Source organism: Euprymna scolopes, chromosome 30 (genome assembly GCF_053919585.1).
Source record: "Euprymna scolopes isolate OS-2025 chromosome 30, ASM5391958v1, whole genome shotgun sequence".
NCBI classification, from domain to species: Eukaryota; Metazoa; Mollusca; class Cephalopoda; order Sepiida; family Sepiolidae; genus Euprymna; species Euprymna scolopes.
Genome location: NC_136511.1, coordinates 103184473 through 103201990, shown reverse-complemented (window position 1 = coordinate 103201990; position 17518 = coordinate 103184473). Strand labels below are relative to the sequence as shown.

Here is a 17518-nt window from a genome sequence, read left to right as displayed (position 1 = left end):
TTTGTTTTACGGCATATCAACCTTTTTCAGATTATTTAATGCCGAATCCAGTGATTTTGAGGAACGATTTTTAATGGAGTATATTTTTTTTAAAGTCAAATTCTATTTAACCCATAGTTGGGATCCTAACAGGTACTACCACTCCGGGTCAGAGTGGACCTGGGAGCAATGGCAATTAAAGGGTGGCTCCACACTCCCCAAGGCCCGCAAGGTGGGGCCTCATCATCATCGGATATAGTTTTAGGTCATATCCAGGACCTAAGAAATGGGAGATGATGAGTGAATGCTTGTTCCAATCCATCGAATGACACTAGATAAAAAACGACAACTGGCAACCGATTGCATTCTCCCCCCACCTCTCTCTCTCTCTCTATCTCTCTATCTCTCTCTCTCTCTGTATATATATATATATATATGTATATATATATTATATATTATAAATAGCAATATTATATATTATAATAGCAAATAATATTTTCACTACTTTGTATGATATACTTGAGTTGAGTTTTTCGTCAAACTTACATTGATATTAAAAAAGCCTACTTTTCTATTAAAAAATTATTAAAACGAACTTCTTAATACACTCAGTCATTGATATGCGAACGACTAAATTAAGGTTAACAAATGTACATATTCTTTAAAAAACGCATTTTTATTAATTAATTATTCAATTTTTATGGGTTTTTTTATGAGATGACTGGATTCACTTTACTATTATACTCAATTTTATTTATGCATATTTTCTACATTGTGGATAATTGCGTAGCATTTAGGATGATAAAGTTCTAGCACGTGAATATATATATATATATATATATATATATATATATATATATATATATATATATATATATATATATATATATGCATGTCCTTGCCTGTGTGTGCGAAACGTCTCTGCGACACTTCTCCCTGAATTCTTGGTCTACATGCTTAAAACTTGATATTTAAAGAATTTGGACCAGTGGAACAAATTCGATTTTGTTTTCAGCCGGTAAAAAGGAGTCAAAATTAAAACAAATCGGTTGACCCGTGCAAAAATAAGTCGATAAAACCTATTACTTTTGCATATGCGCAAATATACGTTCATAGCTTGAAGTCGCTAAATTTTCAACCTTTTCTTATTTATATATCAATAGCTCAAACAGGAGTAGCCAAAGTTGAAGTGTTAAATGTTTTGGTTTCAATTCTAGCATATAGCACTGAAATTATTTTTTTTTTTTTACTTTTGAAGTTATTGCTGTATATTGGGTACAATATAATATTCAATATTTAAACGTATTTTGCGATCGGGCCACGCTGGGGAGACAAATATATATGGGGTAAAATGAAATAATCAATATAGGATTAGCTCTATAATAATAAATCTGAAAGCTACATGGATTAAAATATCATATTTAAGCGTATTTTACGACTTGGCAACGCCGGGCAGTTTGCTAGTAATATATGAGTGTTCAGTTTGTTAACGAACAACTGATTGCAGCATTTCTTGTTGATGTACGCCTCATCCCATAATGGAGGAGGTAATGTCGGGAGGATTTTAACGTAATACAGAAAAACAGGACATATACTGAACCCCACTCAGGAACAATGACATTAATTTCCTGAGAGGATTATATCATTACCAAAGAACAGCTATTCTCCTTCCGAAGGAGATGATAATGCCCAAGAGGATGGTCTCATTACACACAACGGGTATTACACTATTCCCTCTTAATTGGGCATTTCAAGATAGTATAATATTGGTTTCAAATATAAAAGTAATATTGTTTTGGCTTTAGACCAAATACCAAATCTCCATTACTAATACATGTATTTACCTTTTATTCTTAATTCATATTAGTGGCTTGCCAAATTAAAAATTATTTATGTAGTAGTCCACGACGTTCACAAGTTTGCCGACCGCTATCCACGCAAATCAAATGAGTTGTAATGTTTTCAAGTAAAATGTTATTATAATTCAATTGCAATTAATCCCGTTGTTTATTTTGTAGGCTTCAAGAACTTGCCAGAAATAAGCCGAGTGGCTGAATTATTCAAGAGGTCAGAGTTCAAACCTGAACCCATGGGATTTAACTTGCTATTCGCAACTTTTGCCGAACATTTTAGCTACATGTTTTTCAAGACCAGCATTGAGAATGGACCTGACTTTACTTGGAGCTCCCAATCGGTTTGTATCAACCTATTATGCTTCCATTTGTTTTAAACTAGCAGAAAGACCTGATGTTGCTCAGGATTTTATAAGGGTCATTACTATGTAATTTTCACGATGTTTATTTTGTTTCGTTTTCGTTTATACTGTTCCTCACTCCGCCATTTCACCCCCTAATATAGCCCGAAGAAGTTGAAATAATGAAAATCTTGCTGAATTAGCGTTTTACATATATATGACTTGAATTTCATTAAATCGGATATACGTATTTGAAGTTTTAAGGCGGACCTCTCTTCATGAGTTACTTGGAGGTTGGGGGCGTAGATATTCGGCACAAAAGGTGTAGTGCAGTGATTCGGGGCCACCTCCATTTTCTTCTCTTATAAATGTTATACATATGATTCATCACCATGGGGTGTATTTAAATTTCCCTTAATTCTCATTGTACCGGCTTAGGGGTAACGTCCTAGCAAATGGAGTCAAGGGTGAATTTGTAGCTGGGTTCGAATCCTTCATAAGTAATTATCACTTTCTGCACTGATGATTGCGAAAGTATAAAACACTACTGTCTGCCGGTATAAAAATAATTATTAATATTATTAAGCTCCTGTAGGTATAAAAACATAATTATTTATATTATTAAACTCCATTTAAATGATAAAAGTTGAACCCTGTTTGGGAAATAACACAAAATAAAAAGCAATCAACTAGTGATATGCAGCGTTCACGAGTTCCGGTCTTTTGAACACTCTTCCACTTTTCCCTCATTTGGCATATACAAGTATTTAAATTCTGATGCTATTCCAGAGGAAATATCCCAGCAAACGGAGCTAAAAGTGACTTTGTAACTAGGTTCGAATCCTTCGATCAGCAGTAATTATCACTTCCTGAACTGATGATTACGAAAGCATGAAACACTAATGTATGTAAGTATAAAAATAAATAGATATAAAAATATAGAATAAAATAAAATAAAATTGCTACCGGAATAGTAGCGGACAACAGAAGATATTATGCTCTGAAATGAACAGCTTACCTTGTGGGCATGTATATAATCAGCTTTTTTCACTGTGAAGTATTCCATTTCGACTTCCAGTTAATGTCAGGTCATCAGGAGAGAATACGGGCCGTTTCATGGCCTTCTTTTTAGTTAATTTATTTGCAGACTTTTATATAATCGTTTTCTTTTCACTTTTGAAGTATTGCATTTTGTCACGGTCCTCGGGGGAGAATACGCATCGGACACCTTCATTAATGCGAGTCGCCATTATCTGAATTGTATTTAAATGAACTGCTCAACATATGAATATTTTAATTGTGTTTTATATCACGATTTATAATGAAAGGTAATAAGATATCAGTTTATTTGAATGCTTTTTTTTTACTTTTCAACAACTAACTACAAATTTCTTTATGAATCTAGTAAAAATGATAACAGTGGTCTATTCCCATTCTATATGTATTTCTCTTTGCCTCTCTCTGACTCCTTCTACCTATTTGTTTCTCACTCTTTGTCTCTCTGCATTCAAACTTTTTGCATCCGTTTCACTTTGTATGTTTGTTTCGTTACTCCTCTGAATTTTAAACTGAACAGTAGTTATGAGCTTTAATTCTTAAGACATAATTAATTAAACCAAACATTTTATAATAATAGTTCTTGAAATATATAAATATAAATTCTTGTGTTATTAAGAAGCACCTCTTTTCCAGACGAGAAACGAAAAGTCAAATTGTGTTGTCTATCCGAAATAGTTAGGAGTCAGGTCGCAAACAATGCCGCCGGAAGTGGTGTCAAATTATCTTTCTATATACGTTCCTATCCGTGAGACCAGGGTTAGGCACGAAGTCAATCATTAATGTCGGAAAAATCCAGCTCTTCTAAAAGAGCACTCTGTATTTGAAAAAAAAACTTGCCTCAATCTAGAAGGACTTCTCCGCTACTGACTGAATACAGTTATTCATCAGAACAGATGCAACATATTGTTAAGAGCCAAAAGCATTAATAAATTTTATTTGACAGGTTGACTTTTGGTGTCCAGTAAGAGAAAGATCTTGGTATACAGACAGACTAATTAAGTTAGAGGATGGTATGATGGGGGAGACAACCTAGTCGAGGATAGATGCGCAATGGATGTACATTTGTAAATGAATAAAACGGTAAAATAAAAAGCATTTTTATAACAAAATCATTTTATTGATTCTTTTATATACCAAGAGAAGCAACTCTTGCTTTGATGAGACAAAAATGGATGGTCACATTCAATGCTGCCAAGACTAAACCTTGTTTCCTTCAATAATTACAAGAAACCTTCTCAACCAATAGCAGCTATGGCTAAGGATAAATTACTTGAAAGTACTTCTTTAAAACTCCTCGGCTTAACGTTCACAAGGAAAATAGTTGGAACAGATACATTGAGACCATTGTCAAGACTGTTGCGAAGAAGCAGGACTCTTTCTATCGTGCTAAAAAGTTACTTACACCTGAAAGTATCTATACTTACTTATATAAGGTAACCATTCGCCCATATATGGAGTATTGTTGTCACATTTGGGCTGGTGCATCTGCTACTAGTCTCTCACTCCTGGACAAAGTTCAAAAGAGAGCTGCCAGTCTGATAGGTCCTGAACCTCTGTCCCACCAAGGAAATGTTGCATCCCTCTGCCTGTTTTACAAGTATTTTAATGGTGGATGCTCCGACGAACTACAAGCCCTTGTACTCGCTCGACGTAAATATCCTCGACAAGCCCTACAAGCAGCAAAATCCCACCCCTACACACTAGAGATTTCTAGATGTAAGAAAGCCTTCTACTAATAGTTTCCTCCCCAGTACTGCTAGACTCTGGAATTCTCTTTCGGGTTCCTGCTTCCCCAATTGTACTGACATGCAGAAGTTCAAATGTAATGCTAAACTTCTTACATAGTATCCCTGTAACTTATGTCTCTGATAGTGGTCCCCTACAGCAGCTTATTATGCTTACTACTAGCTATAGTACATATCTATGCTGAGTTTTTCTGTTTTTCTTCCATTAAGAACATCAATTAAATATTTATCAGCCATTTTTTTTAATTTTCAATGGTCAATATCGGCTAAGAAATAACTGGAACGCTATGGCAAAATAAGAACAATTGTCTAGTACTATGACATAAACGTCTTTTTAACCTACTTAAATGAGATAAGGTTTTTCGTTTTTTCTTTTTGTTTTTTGTTTTTTACCTTTCCACATAGAAATATGAAATATTTTTTATTATTAAAGTAATAAAATATTAGTGAACCTTTATTAAATATTTTTCCTGTTTTTGATTAAAAGACAAAACTAAACCCTTTCTCCTAAAAATTAAACAAGACCTCAAATATGATTCGACGTGAAAAGTATAAGTTATGTATGATGTTTGATCAACAAATAATAGAAAATATTAAACTGGAAACCGAACGCTACAACATCGGAATATTTATTTCTGATATTACTTATTATTGAAATTTAAAAATATATACAAAGTAACGTCAGGGGTGTGAGTTTCATTATAGAAACGTTGATTTAATTTGAATAAAATAAAATACGTATCAAGTGCGCATCAAAGCAAAATTACAACGCAATTTTACAAAAATAAACAAATATTTTACTTGTTTGAAATTAATCATTTAAATATATATATAATTAAATCAACGCTTCTGTAACGGAACTCTCAGGCCCCTGACGTTAATCTCACGTAGCCAACGTGCCGTTCCCGACATTGCAAAATACAACCGCTAAGAGAAACGCGCGGAACCTTACAACTGATTTTTCTTTTCTCCAACTTTACAATATGGCAAGAAAGAAAAACAAACAAACAAAATTCTCAGGATAGAGTTTGATTCAGAAATATATTTAAATTATAAATTTTAAACAAGTAAAATATTTGTTTATTTTCGTAAAATTGTATTGCAATTTGGCTCTCAGCGCACTTGATGCGTATTTGATTTTACATACAAGGTATTTTTAATTTTAAATAATGAGTTTTTAAACAGTTCAAAGATCTTCTGGCAACAATAAGAACAAGAGAGAAAAACACTTTTTATTCTTTCAGGTGGACCTAAGTAATATATATGGCCGAGAGATCTACGATCAAAATATTCTGCGAAGCTTTAATCAGGGAAAATTGAAAAGTCAGGTAAGTATTTTCCAAAGCTTACATGATAACCATAGGCAAATATCGGTCTTAGAAAAGAAAAGAGAACAAAATTAGGGTCGATCCTGTTTATTTTTATGCCCAGACGATAATATTCCCGTTATTCATTTTTTTTTTTCATTATTATCAAGAAGACAGGCCAAAGAATGTAGATTTCAATCTATATAATTATACAACTCTGCCCTACCTTGCTTACTTGCTTGAATCTTGTCTTGGAAGATCGGGCCATTCCAGCTTTAAAAATGGGATGACGGGTGAATATATATATATATATATATATATATATATATATATATATATATATATATATATAGTAATTTATAAAATATATATGGCAATAAAGCTACACTGAATATTCGGCGTTTCATCCACTATAGAATTCGTCAGGCTTATGCGCGAATTCTGTGGTTGTTTCTCGTTTTTATATATGTCGAGGATTTTAGTTAGCCAATCAGCTTTCTAGTATTCACCACGCCCCTTCCTATCAGCCAATGGGCATGCATTTTATCGAACAAAGGATCTGTTTTAGAACTAGGTTAGTGGTTTAAGGCAGACGCTTTTCCTCATTTCTGCTTTTAAATATATAAATACCCTGTGAACCAAATTACGGTAGGTTTTCAATAACAGATGCCACATACAAATTTATTATATTTAAACTTTTATCCACCATCTTATGTGACTTTTGAAATCCGTTACAGACACATTTATTCGTTATAATAAAATCCTATCTTATTTCCTACGATTGCCAAGATCTATAGACGAAGTAGTTCGTATTTTCCCCTCTACCTGAAAAGTCCTCCCACTTTCCCAATCAAGACCGGGTAAATATATAACTATTATAATTATATTAACCTGACAACCTCATTAACTTGATTAAACACTCATACACATATAACTATTCATTATTCGAAAATAATTTCTCTCTATTAACATTCCGCCTATTCTCAATAGCTGCGACCATGAAAGTCTATTATTCCGGATTATACGTAATCATACAAAAAACGAACACGTCAGATATTAATCAATATGGCCGCTCAATCGCCGCGCATTGTTTTAAATCATTTATACTTTCCTATCGTTGCTTTTCCTATATTTTACAGACTACTGTTTACAAAAATTAACTATAGCATTTAGTTTAAAGTTACACAAACAAAATAGTCGTATCTTTCGTATAAATAGGTTAGCGTAGCTACCTCTGATGGTGTTTACATCTACTCCAAATACCGTTGCTTTGTTGGTTCAGCGTCGTAAAGTATGCCATTTCGCATTATTTGAGTAACATTTTTTACATATTGTTACATTAAAAGCATTATGTCGCAGCTTTCTTTTTATCGTGTCCTGTTTCAGCGTCCTAAATTATGCGATGTTAAAATGAACTGATATATTAGTAAACGGTTAAAAACTGTTCTCTGTTACCGAGTATTAGCAGAAAAACAACGAACAACCGATACTTACATTACATGAAAACATTTACCCAAAAAGCGGCGGCACCTTTTCCTTTGATTTAGCAGGAAGTCATATGGTACGGTTTTTCGAAACAATTAACGAACCAACAATATTTCCAGTCGCTGAAAACATTTACAAAATAAGCTGCGGCAACTATTTCATTTTTTTCTTCTTTTTAACAGTACATGTTATGGTAACGTTTGTAAAAAAAAGTGTCTTTCACATTTAAAAAAAAAACATCGTCACAGCTTTCTTCCTTTAATGATTAGATTTATTATAAAATATCGTTCGATCGAGTGTCAAAACGTATTAGATGAAAATATGAACGAATCTCTGGAAAACATTTACGAAATCGACCCCCACACGTTAATCTCATCGGTTACAAACTTACCTTTCAGATTAAAAATTTTCCTATGGTTTTTAGCTTCGGGGATCATTTTTCAATTATAACGTTCTACTAAATTGAACACGTACTTTATGACCATCACCTAGAAAAATATCGTCACGATATTTTTCTTGGTGATGGTCACAAAGTACGTGTTTAATTTAGTAGAACGTTATAATTGAAAACTGATCCCCGATGATAAAAGTCATAACAATTTTTTTTTTTCAATTCTATTTTTTAATCTGCAAGTTTGTACTCGATTAGATTAACGTGAAAAAGCATGCACAATGTGTAATTTAGAGGGCGGGCAATTTCATAAACGTCCGCCGAATCTTTAATAAAGAGATTTTTAGTAGCTCCCTACCTCAAAGTGGCACCGAGCCTAGATTGCAGTGATTATTTTTCACTTTGGAAATCATAAAAACTATTTTTTATATAAAACACATTTTCACACTCTAAGCCTGAATTACGTCCGGATAAATTATCATTTTCATTACTTTTCATTCCGTTTGTATTTGAATGCATTCACGCCAGCTTTTTTACTTTCTTTCTTTGTCAAATAATGTACACCGCTAAAGTACAAATTTCCCATTTATTACATTATTACATTGCCTACGGATATACTTATTTGTCATATATTGTTTTTTGTGTTTTTACTATAGTTTTTTTTGTTTAGTTCACTTTTCAGTAATCATTTTCCACAATACTCAGTCATGAACTTTTAGGGTACTTTTTTTTACCTAAGCACCAACTACACTATTTTCTTAAAACTGACGACTTCTATAGGTTTTAGATTATGCTGAATAAGGCAATCTATTTTATCTTTGTCGGTAACAAGTAGTTTTCGAGAGATAACGGTGCACATTATACACTGTAATTCACTGTTCTACACAAAAAGTGTACTTCTCTCTGCACAACATTGCCACCCTCCCCCAATATTTTGGGGTTTATAGTCTTTGCGGGTGGGTATGTTTACAACAGATATCAAGGTTGAAATTAGGGCAAATACTTTGACAGTCCCCCTTCACATGAGTAGGTTAGGGGTGTCTATTCTGAAAACCGTTCTTCATATTAGGACGTTGGGGATTAGTCACCAACAACAACCGTGGTTTGTATTTTACGAGGAGGGGGGCATATATAGAGATATATACACACATATATATATATATATATATATATATATATATATATATATATATATATATATATATACACCCACGGATATATATGTATATATATATATATATATATATGAACATTTAATATATATATATATATATATATATATATATATATATATATATATATATATATAAATGAACATTTAAAATTAAAATGTTTAAATTAAACGTTATTTCACGCGGTTAATAGTAGCCGAATGGTTTAGGTCTTCGCTAATCCAGCCAGAGATGTCTCGTGTTGCGAGGTTCAAATCGTTCGACTGGTATTAATCGTGACACCCTGCACTGAAGATTCCCGAAAGGATGAAACACTAGTGTCTGTAGGTATTTAATTATTATAGTAAAAAAAGAAAATTATGACAGCCCCTTTAAGAAATTCGTTTCTTATCGTTGGGTACTTTCAGTTGAATTAAAGTCGGTCAATTTAGCTCTTATTCATAGATCATCGTATAACGATTAGATCACTGTCTGGCTGACATAAATGAACATTTAAAATTAAAATATTTAATTCAACGTTGTTTCACGCGGTTAAGGGTAGCCGAATCGATTAGGTCTTCGCTAATCAAGCCAGGGATGTCTTGTGTTCCGGAGTTTAAATCGTTCAACTGGTATTAATCGTGATACCCTGCACTGAAGATTCCCGAAAGGATGAAACACTAGTGTCTGTGGGTATTTAATTATTATAGTAAAATAATAATTATGTATACATATATATATATATATATATATATATATATATATATATATATATATATCATGACCGACAGGAATTGTTACTTACACTGATGATAGCTTTGGCATGAAACATGAGTGTCTGTAGGTATAAATGAATAATTATTAGCTAATTATAATCATCAAACTCATTAAGAATTCTTAAGTTAGAATGGGTACTGTTTGCCGAATTATAACTAAGGCAGTCAACTAACTTCTATGCAATGTTCACAACTGCTGCTCGTGCGATTGTTATTGTATTCGCCCAAATCCGTTATTAATTCCCTTTTACTCCTGTGGCAATTGTTTGTTGGCCCTGGGTTAGAGGCTCAGACAATCGAAAAAAAAATGGTTGCTTCGTGGCTGGGATCGAATCTCATGACGAGCAGGATTTGTTATTTTAGTGTCTATAGATATAAATGAATAATCATTGTTTAATTATAATTAAATGTATACACATTAGTATAGGCGTGAATCAGAGACTAAGGAATGAAAGTGGAGAGTTGTATGTTTTTGTTTCGAGTCCAGCTGATGGTACCCAAGTCATGTATATATTTGTTTTAGTTTTGATCTCACTACTATATATTAGGTTCAATATAATAATCGATAGAGAATTGTCTTTATAATAATAAATATATAATCTGCATGAATTAAAATATCATATTTAAGCCTATCTTACTACCGGTAAACGCCAGGCAGCCTGTTAGTGACGTAATAAAAACGATAACGATTTAGGTTCTAATTATATTGTCATTCTACACGGAGTGCTTGTTGTTCACCAACGTTTATAAGTATTTTTTAAAAACTTTTGTTCGGTTAAAATGAGTCATATTGCCACTGGAGTGCAAGACACTATTGCGATAGCGGTCAGATATATAGGGGGCAATCCGGATGTGGAATTAAACATCAATATGTTTCTTCAAATTATATTTCAATTTTCAAGGCCTCCTAATTTTTAAACTAAGAAACTAAAAAATTGAAGAGCTACGAAGACGGGAGTGGTACCATTAAAACGAGTGTCTTTTTGTGCTCCAGAATTGAGTTTTCTACATAGTCAACACCATTCTCAGTGCACTTTTGCCAACCTCTTTTGATGCCTCAGTTGTAAAAGTCCGGAGCATGCTTTATCATTCATATCTCTGAAATCGACGAACCCATTTCCTAACTGTGCTGGTATCAACTGCAACATTCAGCAGGCGTTGGTGAATGTTGATCGGTTCATTGTGTTTCTGTATGGCAGAATTCAATGTCGCATCTCTACTTCTGACGCACGCCCATGAAAAGGGTTGCTTTCTTAGCACACAGTAACAAAGAAATGTAACATTCAGGCCAATAATGCCTGAGTTGAGTCATTATAACGATACAATTTACAATCCCCTTTGATTCATTCCGGTGCAATAGAAATATAGCAGGCATTACTTTTAGAACGTCCCTTTCGACATCTAAGGACCTCTACAGTGAAATTAATGTAGTGAATTAATGGCTAGAGGTTTGTAGACAGTGTGTGATCTATTAGGTTTGAAATTCATTTTAGCACGATGACCAAGAAAAATATTTTTAAAAAGACAGTGGTCGATATATCAGCCAAAAATTTTTTTTTAAAATCATGCACGGACAAATAAAGACGTTACAGAAATCTAGAATACTAACAGATGTGAGACGTTTTCTCATTAGCTTCTTTTGCTGCAAACTTGGCAACACTGACTATGTATTATTTTTAACTAATGTTACTTGAAAATGTCACATATGAGAGTTTAAATGTGGGATTTTCAGGAAAAATTGGTATCGCCCATGGCAGTTAGTGGTTTGAAAGATTGCTATCGATCATAACAATCAGTGGTTCGAAAGATTGCTATCGATCATGACCATCAGTGGGTGGAAATATTGTTATTGATCAGGACCGCCAGTGGTTCGAAAGGTTTCTATCGCTCATGACAATCAGTGGTTTGAAAGATTGCTATCGATCATAATAAATCAGTGGTTCAAAAGATTGCAATCGATCATGACAATCAATGGTTCGAAAGATTGAAATCAATCATGAAAATCAGTGGTTCGAAAGATTGATATCGATCATAACAACGAGTGGTCCGAAAGATTGCTATTGATCAGTGGATCACAAGATTTCTATCGATAATAATAATCTGTGGTTAGAAATATTGCTATCTACCATAACAATCGCTGGTTCGAAAGATTGCTATCAATCATGCCAACCAGAGGTTCGAACGATTTCTAATGGTCATAACAAGCCGTTGTTCGAAGGATTGATATCGATCATGACAATCAGTGGTTTGAAAGATTGCTATCGATCATGACAATCAGTTGATCGAAAGATTGCTATCGATCATGAAAACAAGATTGATATCGATCAAAACAATGAGTGGTTCGAAAGGTTGCTATCGATCATAACGATTAGTGGTTAGGTATATTGCTATCTACCATAAAAATCAGTGGTTTGAAAGATTGCTATCGATCATGACAATAAGTGATTCGAAATATTGCTATTGATCATAACAATCGGTGGTCCTAACAATTGATATCGACTGTGACAATGAGTGATCCGAAAGATTACTTTCTATCATAACAATTAGTGGTTCGAAGATTTCTATCGATCATGACAATCAGTGTTTGAAAAATTGCTATGGATAATAACAATCAGTGTTTCAAAAAATTTCTATCGATCATGACGATCAGTGGTTGTAAAGATTGATATCGATCATAAAAACCAGTGGTTCGAAAGATTGCTATCGATCATGACAATCCGTGGTTTGAACGATTTCTAATGGTCATGAAAATCAGTTGTTCAGGAGATTAATATCGATCATGACAATCACTGGTTCAAAAGATTGATATAGATCATAACGTGTGTGTCGAAAGATTGCTATCGACCGTGAAGATAAGTTGTGCGAAAGATTCCTATCGACATAAACAATCAGTAGTTAGAAAGGATGATAATTAGTTATTCGAAAGATTGTTATTGATCATAACAATAAGTGGTTCGAACTATAGATATCAATCATGAAAATCAGTGGTTGGAAAGATTGCTATCGATAATGACAATCAGTGGTTAGAAAGATTGCTATCGATAATTGCAATTTTTGATTCGAAAGATTACTATCGATCATGGCAATCAGTGGTTCGAAAGATTGCTTTCTACTAATAACAATCAATGGTTCGAAAGATTGCTATGGGTCATAACCATCAGTGGTTCAAAAGATTGCTATCGATCATGACAATCAGTGTTCGAAATGTTGATATCCATCATAGCAAAGAGTGGTTCGAAAGATTGATATCGTTAATAACAATTTAAAGTTGTTTTAAACATTGCTATGTACCATAATAATTCATGGTTCGAAAGATTGTTATCGATCATGACAATAAGTAGTTCGAATGATTGATTGCTATCGGTCATGTCAATCACTAATTCGATAGATTGCTATCGATCATAACAATCAGTGATTCGAACAATTGATATCGATCATGACAATCGGTTGTTCGAAAGACTGCTATCGATCATGAAAATCTGTGATTGTAACGGTTGCTATCGATGTATAACCATCAGTGGTTCGAAAGATTGCTATCGATATAAAGCAATTAGTGGTTCGAAAGATTGCTAGTGATCATAAAAAAGTTGTTTCAACCATTGATATCGACCATGACAATCAATTGTTGGAAAGATTGTTATCGATAAAAATAAAAGCTGAGAAAGATTGCTATCGATCATCACAATCAGTGCTTTCAACAATTGATATCGATCATGACTATCAGTTGTTCCAAAAATTGATTCTATCATAACAGTCAATCATTCGAAAGATTGCTATCGATCATAACAATGAGTGTTCGAATAATTGTTATCGATCATAACAATCATTGGTTCAAAAGATAGCTAATCGATGTATAATAATCAGTGGTTCGAAAGATTGCTATTGATCATAACAATAAGTGGTTCGAAAAATTGATATAGACCATGACAATCGGTGGATTAAAAGATTGCCATCGATAATAACAATCAGTGGTGAGAAAGACTGCTATCGATCATGACAATCAATGGTTCGAAATATTGATATTGATCATAACAATACGTAGTCTGAACAAATGATATCGATAATGACAATCAGTTTTTAGAAAGATTGCCATCGATAATAACAATCTATAGTTCGAAAGATTGCAATCGATTATAACAATCACTATTAGAAAGATCGCTTTCTACCATAACAATAACTGGTTCGAAAGATTGCTATCGATCATGGCAATCAGTGGATGGAAATATTGCTATCGGTCCATAACAATTAGTGGGTCGAACAATTGATATCGATAATGACAATCTGTGGCTCGAAAGATTGCGATCGATCATGACAATCAGTAGTTTGAAAAAATGCTATAGGCATGGTTCGAAAGATTGCTATCGATCATGAAAATCAATAGGTTGGAAGATTCCTATCTGCTATGACAATTGTTGTTCTTGCTTTATCTTTTCAGATCATAGATGGGGAAGAATGGCCCCCTTTGTTGGAAAAAGCCCCCGTCAAAATGTATTGGCCGAATTCTGTTCCTACCAAATACCGATTTGCCATGGGGCACAAATACTTTAGCGTTCATCCAGGTCATCTGATGTGGTCGACACTTTGGTTACGTCAGCATAACAGGCTGTGCGATGTTCTAACACAATCATACCCCAACTGGGGGGACGAGCAACTCTACCAAACTTCCAGAAAGGCGCTAAATGGTAGGCTATAGACTATTATATATTTATATGACTTGCATGTTTACATATGCACGTGCGCGCGAACTCGCACACTTGTGTGTGTGTGTGTGTGTGTGTGTGTGTGTGTCTGTGTGTGTGTGTGTATAAAGAGAGAGAGAGATGGAAGAAGATATATACATACGAATTGACAGAGAAGCATTAGGTATTAAATATACTGCAATCTAATGTTTTGACTCATATTTTACGTTAAAGAAAGAAAGAAAAACAATATTCTTTGATTATCTCCCCTCTGATCTTGATCACGTGGTGCAATCGGGAAAGAGGTGGCTGGTTAATTTTAATGCATCTAAAACCAAGCTTCTATCTTTACATCATCAACGCTCTTGTCCCCACCTGGAATCAATTGTAAATGACTGGCGAAGCTCCATGTTTTGACAAACTTCTTGGTCTGACCTTTACTCCTAATCTGAAATGGAACATGCACATCAAATCCGTTGCCAAGGCTGTTGGAAAAATGGTGGGATCGTTCTGCTGCTCCAGTAGATACCTCACTGCTGATGCAGTTCTCTGCCTGTATAAGAGTCAAGTACTCCAAGAATGGAGTACTGTTGCCACATCTGGGCAGGAGCTGTTAGAAGCATCTTATTCTGCCTTGACAGAGTTCAAAATAAACTTCGTAGCCTAGAAGATGATGCCTTTTTTCTCTTTCATGCAAACTCTTTCCCACAGAAGAGACGTTGTGAGTGTTTCTGCTTTATCACTATTTTAATGTCAAGTGCTCGTCTGAGCTCCAATATATGGTGTCCCTCGCCAAACTTTCACAAGAAACACTCGTCTAGTTGAAACCACTATCAATAATTTCCCCCACTCTTTATCTGTGCCTAAACCTAAACTTAGATTCTATGAATAAAGATTCTTTCTATAACTGCACGCATGTGGAACTTTGTTCAGTTCTCCTACTTCCTACCTTGGTAAGTGATGACTCCGTTGTAAAAATAAAAAATATAATTAAACAGGATGAAGAAAAAGATCAGGAATAAATTATGCAGAAAAGAACGAGAGAAGAAAGAACTGGCGGCAAGCAATAGGTGTGCGAACTAACCGCACATAATACATACACATGCACTAGAAGCACTCTCTAATGTTTTGCGTGCAAGTAACTCCGGAAGTAACTAACTGAAAAATGACGGATGTTTCCATAGCCTGCTGATAACGTGATATTGCGTGTATTTAATATATTGCTTAAATAGAAAAGTGCCTGCATTGTATTGCATTAAGTATTGCAATGTCTTTAATATATTGTAATATTGTAGTATTGTAATGCATGATCTATATATTAATGCGATAACGTGTGTGTGTGTTTTTTTGTGGGTCACGCTTACATCCTGATCGTTTAATAGTTATGTTCTTTTATTTCTTGTCATAAATAATTTTACCAAGAATTCTTCATATATTTTGGTTTCGGTTTCGACTATAGCTGATGCACTTAATTCATCTATTTTTTTATAAATAATTTTAACAAGAATTCTTCATCAGTTTTGGTTTCGGTTTCGATTATGTCAACATGTTCGGTTTCGATTATGTCGATAGAACTCTACATATATTTTTTCATAAGTTTTTATTTCGGTTTCGATTCAAGCTAATGCAACCAAGTCATATGAATATATTTTTTTTTATTTTTGAAATCGCAACTTTATAGCATATAAAATCGATAGAACATTAACTCTATAATAATATATACGAAATCTGCAAGAATTAAAATATCATATTTGAGCGTATTTTACGACCGGGCTTTACCGGGCGTTCGTGCTAGCTTAGGAAAATACATTTGCAGTTTTAACAAAAAAGCTACAATAATATCAGAGCATTTCCATTTACACTGAACATCTACAGAATGCCGACATCAATATATTACGTATGAATGAGTTTCCTGTGGAATTTCCACAAGTAACGCTAGTATTCATTATTACGATGTGTGTAATATATTATACTAGCAAGGATACCCGACATTTCTCGAGATTGAATGAAGATCAAGGAATTTTCTATAACTTCAGTACTTTTATTATCATTAAAATCGGTGATATCGTCCATTTTTCAATGAAATCAATCGTGTCTGCTGTAGTCGAGGACCCACCATGGTGAATCGGGAGAAAATTTCACATGCATCCCCGCAATGAATTAGTCTGCAATACATTGTAGTAGTTTACATTGCACTATAGAGAACCAACTGTTGATTTGATATATATATATATATATACTAGCAAAAGTACCTGTCGTTGACTGGGTTCAAAAACAGCCTACAGAAAATGGACTCTGATTTATGAAAGTATGATAGGTTATGAAAAGGAAGGGTTGTAAATTTGGATTGAATTTGGGGGTATCAAAACCAAAGCAAAATATGATGAAAGTAAACATAAAATAGATAAACTCTATAATGCATTATACCATACCTGTTCCCACTGAAACACTTATCACGATATTCTGTGGATCTATATTAAAAACCTTGTTAAACTTTGTGACATATTTCAATTCTATGGAGGCCAGGTGCGAACGAACACCCCATAATTTTATTATACCATATTTCTTCAAACTGAAACATAATTATCAAAGTATACTTACGCAGATAGATATGAAAAGTCTTAATTAAAGTTTGTGCCTATTTCCATTCTATGGAGGCCAGGCGCGAACGCAGACCCCATAATTTAAGTTAAAACATACTTATCAAAGTATTCTTATGTACATCTATATCAAAAACACTTGTAAACGTTTT

General features: G+C 33.8%; 1 protein-coding gene across 2 annotated transcripts in view; it reads left to right on the top strand.

Moving 5' to 3' along the window:
- LOC145254926 (prostaglandin G/H synthase 2-like) overlaps window positions 1-17518 on the top strand; it is a 48351-nt gene that overhangs the window by 15289 nt on the left and 15544 nt on the right. For both annotated transcript variants that reach the window (XM_080113900.1, XM_080113901.1), the window contains exons 6-8: window positions 1998-2173; window positions 6222-6305; window positions 14523-14769. In XM_080113900.1, coding sequence (XP_079970026.1) covers window positions 1998-2173; window positions 6222-6305; window positions 14523-14769 — 507 coding nt within the window. The remainder of the gene's footprint in view (window positions 1-1997; window positions 2174-6221; window positions 6306-14522; window positions 14770-17518) is intronic.